At 37.2% G+C, this 10,876-nt stretch overlaps 1 protein-coding gene across 1 annotated transcript; it reads right to left on the minus strand.

Moving 5' to 3' along the window:
• Positions 1-7,944: 7,944 nt before the first annotated feature.
• On the minus strand, positions 7,945-9,220 carry LOC107574136 (gastrula zinc finger protein XlCGF49.1-like). The gene is made up of 2 exons (XM_016260603.1): positions 9,079-9,220; positions 7,945-8,654 (listed from the first exon to the last, which is right to left on the minus strand). Exons 1-2 carry the CDS (start codon positions 9,125-9,127, stop codon positions 7,945-7,947), a joined length of 759 nt encoding a protein of 252 aa, XP_016116089.1. The 5' UTR covers positions 9,128-9,220.
• Between the last annotated feature and the right edge of the window lie 1,656 nt (positions 9,221-10,876).

Raw genomic sequence — 10,876 nt, forward strand, 5'->3', positions numbered from 1 at the left:
GTGGCATTATTTTAGATTTTTCTTTTAACATTTGTTGAAGGCTTATATCTACAGATGGCTTTATGAATTTCCAAAGTGGCACAGTTGATAGTGCCACAATGGGGCTTACTTGGAGCTGGCTGAGGCTTGCGTTTTGTGCTTTTGCATTTCCTATCCATCCGAAACTGTAATAATTCTGAACAATCTTGTAAAATGGCCTTTGTGGGATGTACTCCGCTATGCCCTTGTAGATTTACCCAATACGCCAGCATGATCTTGATCCTCCTAATACGTAAAGGCATCTCTCCTGTCTCAACTTGTAATGCAGATACTGGTGATGATTTAAACGCTCTAGTACAAATCCGAAGTGCCTGTGCCTGTTCCACATCAAGTTTTTTAAGGTTTGATTCTGATGCTGACATATATGCTAGGCAACCATATTCTAACGCTGCTCTTAAAAGAGCCTGATAGATGTTAATGAGCGATGCCCTGCTTGCTCCCCAGTCTTGTCCTGATAGAAATCTTAAAACATTATTAACCTTTTTAATAATGGTCAACTAACAAATTAACACCAGGTCAACTTCTCATCAAAAAACACACCCAAGAATCTTACAACCTTAACCTGTTCAAGATCTTGCCCATACAGTTTAAGTAATACTGTTTTAGGATGTTTAGAAAAGCATATAACTTGTAGTTTTGAGATTGAAAGTTTAAATCCCCATTTATTTGTCCACTGTTCTACATTCCTTATTGCATTTGGCATTTTCCTTCTTAAATATTCTATATTCCGACTTGCCTATGTTTCCTTCAACCTGAGCAAATATGTAATTAATCATAATAATAAATAATATTGGACTACATACACTGCCTTGTGGTATACCATTTTCCTGTATATCTATTTGAATATTCTGTGCCTACTTTAACTTCTATTGTTCTTTTATTCAGGAAATCTAATACCCAATTATACATCTTGTCACTTATTCCTAATTTATTAAGTTTAATAAGAAGTCCGTCCTTCCACAGCATATCATATGTCTTTTCAATATCAATAAATACAGCAATTATAGTTTCTTTAATACTTTGAGCTTTCCTAATTACTGACTCTAGGCATAGCACAGAGCCCATTGTCCCCCTTCCCTTACGAAATCCAGATTGATGTGGTGATAAAAGATCATTTATTTCAATATAATAATCTAATCTATTTGTTACCATCCTTTCCATGTTTTTCCCTAATTGTGACATTAATGCTATGGGTCTATAGCTAGATGGATCTGACGGGTCTTTGCCAGGTTTAAGTATTGGGATTATAACTGCTTGTTTCCATATTAATGGGAGTTTACCTGCATTCCATATCATATTAAACAGTCTTATTATTATTATTATTATTATTTTAAGTGTGACATCTTTCATATGGCCTAACATGCAATAGCATATTCCGTCTTTCCCTGGTGTGGTTTGTCGTGTGTTTGATATAGCTCTTTCCAACTCAAATAGAGTAAATTGCTGATCCAGATCTCCCCCTGATGTAATGCTTCTCTCTATTATCCCTGGATTTTGAGCAAGTGTCTCGTCTCTATACTGCTTAGCTGTTGAGGATAGATTTCCAGAGCTGTGGATCTTCACAAAAGTTTTTACAAAAAGTTCAGCTTTTTCTGCATTCTACTAATTGCATTTTTATTGTCACTACATAACACTGGTATTTCAAAATTTTTCCTTATTCCACTCATTTTCCATAATTGTTCTCCATATGTCTGACAGCTGAGTTTCTCTCCCAATTGTATTACAGAATTGTCTCCAATATACGCGTTTGGCTGACCTAATTGTTTTCCTAACTACTGCTTGCGCCCTCTTATAGTTAATCAAAGTTTTCAGTGTACGGTGGGCTTTAAGCAGTTTAAACATTTTATTCATTTTCTTAATTTCCACACTACAGCTCTAATCCCACCATGGCACACACTTTTTCCGTTTACTTCCTGCATTTTTAGGAATTGTTTTTTCAGCTGGTTCTATAATGGCTGCAACCACATTTTCATTAATTTCTTCCACTTATTTTTATTCAGCATTTCTACACACTTAACTTCACTCAGCATTTGAAATGACTGCCAATCAGCTTTATCCAACTTCCACCTTGGTGTTCTCACTTCATTATCCTGATATATCTCTACTCCAATCCTAGTTATTATTGGATAATGATCACTACCTACTGTTGACTGGTTTAAAACCTCCCATGTGCTGATTCCTGCAATTTCATTTGACATTATTGGCAAGTCAGTGACACTTTCTGTGTTATGTGTGCTACTATACTGTAAGGACCCCCTTTGCATGAGTCTAGTCAAGTCACAGTTGATCATCATGGGGCAAATCAAGTCACAGTTTATGATCATGAGTCTAGTCAAGTCACAGCTGATAGTTATGAGTCGAGTCTAATCGCAGTTGATCATCACGAGTCAAATCAAGTCACAGTTAATGATCACGAGTCTAGTCCAGTCACAGTTGATAGTCACGAGTCTAGTCCAGTCACAGTTGATAGTTATGAGTCTAGTCTCAAGTTACCATTCATTATCACGAGTCAAGTCTAGTCACAGTTGTTCTTCCTGAGTTCAGTCAAGTCACAACTGATATTCATGAGTCTAGTCAAGTCACAACTGATCGTCATGAGGCAAGTCAGGTCACAGTTGATCTTCCTCAGTCAAGTCTAGTCACCGCTGATATTCATGAGTCTAGTCAAGTCACAACTGATTTTCAGGAGTCAAGTCAAGTCACAACTGATCTTCTTGAGTCCAGTCAAGTCTCAGCTGATCTGCCAGAGCCTCATCATGTCCACTGATTGCACCCAGCTGTTTCATATCACTCCCTCACTATTTAACACTCACTCTGATCCCTTCCCTCTGCCGAGTATTGTTTCAGCATTTATCACTCCCCTAGAGATAGCTACTTTACAGAGCCCTTGTCATTTGCCTTAGCCTTAGCCTTAGCCTTAGTCATTTGCCTTAGCCTTAGCCTTAGCTCTAGTCATTTGCCTTTAGCCTTAGCCTTAGCCTTCTCGGTTTCTGATCTTCGCCTGGTTCCCTGGATTCACCCCTTTTGTCTTGCTCCTTTTGATTCTGTCTGCCGATCGTCGACCTGCGCTAGCCCTAGGATTATTCTTGTGTTTTGCCCTCCATATACCTGTCTGCCTGTATCTGACCCATGCCTGTTTCATGACCACGTCTCTGTCTTCGTTTCAATAAAGCTTGCATATGGATCCGCACGTCTCACGTCTCGTCAGCCCCGTAACAGATAGCATCAACAACCTTTTACCTAAGTATTTCAAAGAACACTTACAGCAAAGTAATCAAGTGTTTTTAAAGAATAAACTAAACTAGCCTATGTGCACATGTAGTAGCACAAACAACTATACAGTGTGCTCTATGGGTACAATGTGTTTAACACAATTAAATTTTTGAATCGTATCTGACAGCAGTGAGAGTTGTGGTGCAGAGCGCCAGAGACTCTCACACACTGCATGGGGGTTTTTCTGACTACAGAATCCCCAGACTGATTTGCAACAGTCCCTTAAATACTACCAGAACAAAAACAAAGAAATCTTTAAATCAGTTGTAAAAACATAAAAGACCTTTTGGTCTTTTAGGTTCCCGTGCTCCAGGGTTGCACCTGGCTGGAGGTAGATAAACATTCCCACAGGCCTAAAGGGGGACACACCCCCTCCTCAGCAGAACATAGTTCTACAAAGGTTTTGAATCTTTCTCATAATATAAATGACTACTGTGAAATTGAAACCAATTTACCAATTGCACAAAGACCTTTAAAATGACACCAAACGTGAAAAGTTTACGATCATGAATCCTGACGATATAGTAAATGATTTATGTGAGCATAGCAACTTGAGTTCTTGGCATTTCTCTGCCAACTTTTAGTGACCTGGACCATGTGCCCAGGGGGGAAGGATGGGTGAAAAGCAGATGGTTTTTCTTCCAGATCTTCCTATCTTGATCAAAGCCCATTGTTTTGTGGCATGACATTTGCATTGCGAGAGTGTTTGGCTTCACAAATAATTTATTTTATAAGGAAATAATTTCACTCCTTTCAATACCTTGTGCCCTTTCCGTCATTAATACATACCAGATTTTTATTATTTATAAATTCTTCTATTATTGACCCATTTGCATCTGTAATCCTACTCCCCCATAGTGTACTGTGTGCATTAAAATCCCCACACCATACTATTTCCCCTTGTATCATCTCACGTACTGCATTTAGTATATCCATGCTCAGTCTGTTGCATGGATTATAAAAATTTACTATCATTATACTATTTCTTCCTGTCCGTACTTTGACTATAATAGATTCATGTTCTTTTCCTTTATTGATTAGATTATATCTTATCCCATTTCTTATAAAAGTTGCCACCCCTCCACCGAAATACGTACCAGTAAGTACATATCACTGCAGTTTCCAAAAGAAATGAACACTAGAGGCAGTAAAACGCAGACACCTTTTATTCCTTTTCACACACATTTACAGTTTCGATTAATAAAGCGTAATTTTCGCACAATTACTTGAAGAATATTATGTTATGACTTCAAAACTATTTTAATATGCTGGGAGATTTGAAAACCGATGCTTTTGGACTTTAGCATCGCACATATACAGCTTCATATCAATGGGGTTTCATAGACGATAGGTTTGTTCGTAGCTCACGGAGTAGTGCTTGACAGGTGAGGAGCTCTGGTTCGAATCCTGTGTAACTGCGGTTCGACAAAACAGTTCAAATCTGCATATAAGGACGTTTAAATGGCACGGTTGCATCAACAAATGCGTTTTTATATCAGTTTTGCATTTGTTAACACTATCGGGTAGGTTTAGGGTTGGGTTTGGTGTAGGGCATATTTCCAACACGATAGAGCATTATTTTAGCGACAGTCCCCGGATATTTGAATTGTGAACCGCCGCAATACGTACCTGAAGCAACGTAATAAAAACACAGCAATACGAACCTATATCAACGTAATAAAAACATGCCAGGGTTCACGTATTGAACCCGTGTTTTAGCGCCACTCAGTGGCCATTTCTCTTTGAAACTGCGGCAAAACGTGCAGTAAGGTACGTAAAAATGGTGCTGCAGAAATGTACCCAGAGGTACGTATTTTTATGAGACTGGGTTGATCATTTCGGACTGCAGTATATCCAGATATCACAAAATCTAACTGTGGTTTCAACCATGTCTCCTGTACACACATTACATGAGGTTTATCTGATAACTCAGAAACAAACTTTTTGAATTCTTGTCCATTAGCGATGAGACTCCTGGCATTCCACTGCAATAAAACTAGAATCATGTAGATCCACCAACCCATGACGGAGAGTTAGAGATTCCTGCAGTTAACATTTCTTCCACTACTTCACAACTAAGTTCTTTAACCCCAAGATATTTCTCTGCTGCTTTAACTATTATTTTGATCTTTCCAGTCTTCCTTTCTGACTCTGCCGAGCAATTGATCACCTCAATCATGAATAATACAAATTAATTTTTGCTCATAATTAACACGTCTTTTTTTGCCATAATCTTTTCACAGCTCCTGCAAGGTCTATCTTTAATTTCATTGTTTGCTTCTTTATTTTCATCATTTGCTGGTTTATAAACAATCTTTTCTCTAGACACTTTCTTTACTGCTTCTGCATTTTATTCCTTGTAATGCCTTCATTGGTTGCACCTCCACTGCCCTCTTGCTGGCTTCGCATCCGCGGTAAGCCGAGCTGTGTTGTCCTCCACAGTTGCAGCACTTAAGTTCTTCTCCCTCTCCACACGTTCCGTACTCATGTTCACCTGCACATCTGCCACATCTTTGTTTGCCCTTACATATTGCTGCTACATGACCATATTTCTGGCACTTAAAGCACCTCAGTGGTGGAGGAATATATGGCCTGACCTCATAGCTCATGTATCCAATGTACACCTTGCCATTCATCAAACTTAATCATAACAGACAAGATGTTGCATTTCTCTCCATTTCTAGTTGTTGTAAGGCGCTTTACCTCCAAAACTTTTGCCCCTGTCATATTATCTTTCATTTGTTCTTCTGAAATATCTGTAGGTATCCCTGAGATGACTCCTCGAATCCATTTTTTGTACTCAAATAACGAACACTGCACTCTCTTACTATCTATTTTATTCAGTCGTAAGGCTTTTTCTTGCTGCACTTTATTTCTACAAACAATCAACAGTGATCCGTTCCTCAATACTTTAGCATTTTTTTATCTCACCCAGCAATTTATTTATTGCTTTTGTTAATTTAACCAGGTTCCACTTATCAAACGTCGTCCCTTCTTCATATAATTTTACAATCACTTTATGTTCCTCTTCCTGCCTTGTTGTTACAATAACACTGCTCAATGTCAGTTTCATCCATAATCTGTTTTTTCCATTTTCTCGATTGTACTACATTCCATACACTATTATCTCCCCCGCCATCTTCTTTAAATCCCATCTCACTTCCTGACTCATCACTTCCTTCTGCCATCTCCTGCCCAGTCACAGTCCAGCCGTTGCCTCCCACCTTCCTCATGTCCAGCGAGCGCCGAAACCAGCGTCGCGAGGCGAAATCAACTGTAGATCATTAAAAAAGTTATATATATTATATATCATATTTAAATTAAAATGAAAAAAAAAACATCTCTAAGACATCACGGAAAAATAAGGGCAAACAGTTACAATACTGATGTAGACAGCCAGCTATTCTGGCTCAGTAAGGTTTGGGGTGAAATAGTTTATTAGGCACTTAAAACAGAAATTTAAAACAGAAAGTCCAAAATCCAAACATAAGACTTAATGGCTTTCAGATATAGATGAAAAATATATACTTTTAATTCTGATGCAAATACAGTCAGTAGAAAATAAAATTTGTTGATAAAAGTTATAAAGATAAGGTATTAATAAAAAGGTAATGTTTACTCAATGATAAGCTATACTCAAAGCAAATACAAAAAATTTGTAAAAGTGAAAACTAACTTGATTGATCTCTCCTCACTGACTACTATTCAGGTAAATAATAGCCTACAAAAGAAACTGAATGAATGAATCTAATGTAAAATCAGTCTCAGACTCGCTGGCGTCACGTGACAGAATCTCTGATTTTAAGGTCCTAAATGTGGACTCGGGGCCTCCCGTGTAAATCAGCTTCTTGGTCAGTTTCAGTTCTGGTCACGTTATCACGGTCTGATTCACTCTGAGATCTACGATGTTATGTTTGGACTTTAAGAGAAGAACAAAAGCTCTGTGAAGGAAAGGTAGACGGAAAGCAGCACGATAATCACTTTACCTCAAATATCTTCTTTTCATTATCATTGGAAGCCCAACTCAAAAATCACAAATAATTTATTAAATAAAATGTTTTTTCTTAATTTCAAACAGATTATACCTGGTTCTGGTACCCATCCCAGAACCATGCAGTTCTACAGTATATTGATGGATTTTCTACATACATTATAAATGGAAGAATATCTATTTGATAAAAAAAAAAACAGGATAAAAAAGTAAATGTCAGTTCAACAATGTTACTTTTTCAGTTTCCAGAACAAGAACATTTTGCACATGTAAAAAAAACAATAACACTACTTTCCTTCATAAAAGTCTGAACAAACTACAAGTGATGAATGAAACTCATAAGAAAACACAATGATATAATTAAACTCATGAAGTAAAATGACAAGAATAAAGCTTTTGGATATTGTTCTTTGAAGAGGAACTCCATCTTTGAGTTGATCTGAATCTGACAGATGAAGCTGTAAGGTTTCTCTCCAGTGTGGATGATCATGTGTCTCTTAAGGTTTGATGATTGTCTGAAACTCTTCTCACACTGATCACATGTGTATGGTTTCTCTCCAGTGTGGATCTTCATGTGAATCTTGAGACCCTGTTTGTACGTGAAACTCTTTCCGCATTGATCATATTCATGAAGTTTCTCTCTAGTGTTTATGTTTGTGTTGCTTAAGTCTTTGCGATTGTCTAAAACTCTTCCCGCACTGATCACATGTGTAAGGTTTCTCTCCAGTGTGGATCCTCTCGTGTGTTTTCAGGGTTTCAAACCGACTAAATCTCTTGTCGCAGTGTGAACACTTGTAAGGTTTCTCTCCAGTGTGAATCCTCAGGTGCAGTTTCAATTGATCAGCTCTAATAAAAGTCTTCTCACACTCAAAGCACATATGATCTCTCACACCAATGTGTATCTTCTGATGAACTTTTAAATTCTGCAGCAGTGAAAACCTCTTTCCACACAAAGAACATGAATGTGGTTTCTCCTTCGTATGAACTTTCAGGTGATCCTTCAGTGCTGAGGCCCACAAAAATGTTTTTCCACATTGATCACATTCATGCACTTTCTCTCCAGTGTGGATGATCATGTGTTTCTTAAGGTTTGATGATTGTGTGAAACTCTTCCCACACTGATCACAAGTGAATGGTTTCTCTCCAGTGTGGATCCTCATGTGAATCTCGAAACTCTGTTTGTTTGTCAAACTCTTACCACACTGAGTGCAGGTGAAAGATTTCTTGGCTCTTCTTTTCTTTAAATCTTTCTCTTTGGTTTGAGAGCGACTCAAAGGTTTTTCTCCAGTTTTGACGTGATGTTTCTCCTCTTCATTCAGTTCTTCATTCTCCTCATTTTCTTCAATCAACTCTGAAATAAAAGTAAAAAAAAAAAAAAAATTCTGTAAATTGTTAAAAAACTGAAATGTGAAAGAAAGAAATGTGGAATTAAGGACATGAATGTGAACCCTGCTGTATTATTATTATATGTATTATTGTAACTATTACTTACATTTTTAAACAATAGAGGCACAATTTAGTGATATGTTTCTGTAGTGACAATAAATATGCTTGATCAACTACACAATTATCTAACATAAATGAATTATGTTGAAAAATAAATAAATCAAAATGTACCCAGTTTATAAAAAGTGCCTTTGTCATTTGCTGCTTCAGCTAAATTATTGCACAGCTTTTACAATTTATCCTACTGCAACAAATCTAAAACTGCTTGAAGCTTTATATTCTTACTGTTCTTCAGCCTCATTGATGAAGGATGAAGAATAAACACCAACCTGTTTGTTCTTCAGTGTGTTTCATTCTGCAGGGTTCTGGATCTCTCATGTTCTCTCTGTCCTTCAATAAACTCTGTCTCTGCAGATTTCACTTCTTCCTGATACTTTGATGCTCGTCTTCACTTGTAGACTGATGGAAATATTCCAGCATTTATTGATGAACTGCAGTGGGAGGAGCTTCACTGAAGGTGTGGCTGTTGTGGGAGGAGCTTCACTGAATGTTTCTGTGTGGTTGAAGCAGATCTGGCAAAATCAACAATAAATCAGTTACTGAGTTTGTGTTTTTCACTAATATACAACTTCACCTCCAACTTCAATCTTTGAAGAGACCATAGCCTAAGTGTTGTCTCTTTGTAAATCATTATATAACAGCATAGACACAAAGATCACTGCACATCAATGTAAAACATTAATTCAGTAACACTGCACTCACATATGTGGCCATTCACACAATCTATGCATTTAAAACCCCAGACTCACTGTCTCTCTGCTGAGATCACTCTTTATTCCCTCACAGGTAAGAGAGAAAAAGCAAGTCTTTTACCACATAAAATTGACGCGCTACTTCTATGTTGTTTGTTGTATTTTCTTGTCAAAATTAGTTCATTTGGAATAATTCAGCCTTTAAGAACAAGCAAAAGGTTTAAATTACGCACATGGTGTGAATAAAAAGAAAAAGAAAAAGAGTCATATACCTGCATACAAGTGGCTGCACAATGTAGACAACATTATGAATTGTTAACTGCATACACTTCTGACTAATGGTTACTGAACTTTTATAACTATTATTAACACACAGGGAGTTTTTTAACTGACAAAATAACCCAGCACACAACAATTTATGCAACTCAAACTATTTGTAATTTGAGCTGCTAGCTAATAACCAGGCAGCATAACATTAACCCTCTGAGATCTGGAGAAGTTTAGACTTGCCCTGACATTGGTGCTTTTCTCAGAAACATCTTAATGGTTAAAGACTGTATTCACTGTAATTCAAGTTTGTGCTTTAAAAAAAAAGTTTATGTGTCTTTGGAATAAGGCCATAAAACACATACAGAACAGTTGTTCACAAGACTTTTGAGAACTGGATGTGGTAGACTAGAGTTTTTACTACAAAATGATGTGAAAATCACCCTGTTCACTCATTCACAGAAAACAATCTATTGATTTACTTTTTGTAAGACATGATTTGTGTTAAAAAGGCTGTATGTGAAGGAGAGACAATGGCCATGAATATCTCTGATTCACACCTGAGAGACAAAGGGCCTCCCCTAACGGGCCATCAGTGTGACTGTGAGGCAGGTAAGAAAGAATGTGAAAAGATTAAAATACTGGGGGTTTTGATTATTTGTTTTTTATTATTTTAAGTTATACGTTGGGGGAGGGGTGGTGCACAGCAAAGACTGCCAAATACAGAGAAGTTGCCGCCAATTTGAGTTACCGCAGCTGCCTGCAGTCCTTCCATGAATTCCTGCTAAGAAACACAAAGGATGTGAGGAAGGTGAGTTTTTTTTATCTGTAATTATAAATTAGTAATGTTGACCATGCTCTGCGAATGTAATATGACTCGTTGATTCACTGAGGATCTGTGTCTGTTTAAGGATGTAACTGCAAATAAACAATCTGAAAATATACAGTTGAGGTCAAAAGTTAACATCCCCCTGCAGAATGTGCAAAATGTTAATTATTGAACCAAAATAAGAGGGATCATACAAAATGCATGTTATTGTTTATTTGGTACTGACCTGAATAAGATATTTCACATAAAATATGTTTACATATTGTCCACAAGAGAAAA

The sequence above is a fragment of the Sinocyclocheilus grahami genome, unplaced genomic scaffold (assembly GCF_001515645.1).
Source record: "Sinocyclocheilus grahami isolate Dianchi unplaced genomic scaffold, SAMN03320097.WGS_v1.1 scaffold2127.1, whole genome shotgun sequence".
Lineage (NCBI taxonomy): Eukaryota > Metazoa > Chordata > Actinopteri > Cypriniformes > Cyprinidae > Sinocyclocheilus > Sinocyclocheilus grahami.

Excerpts from the sequence above, each read along its gene's own strand:
- LOC107574136 (XM_016260603.1), bottom strand. The coding sequence starts at position 9,127 with ATGAGAGATCCAGAACCCTGCAGAATGAAACACACTGAAGAACAAACA. Across the intron at positions 8,655-9,078 it reads ACACACTGAAGAACAAACAG|AGTTGATTGAAGAAAATGAG; the intron begins GTTGGTGTTTAT and ends CTTTTATTTCAG.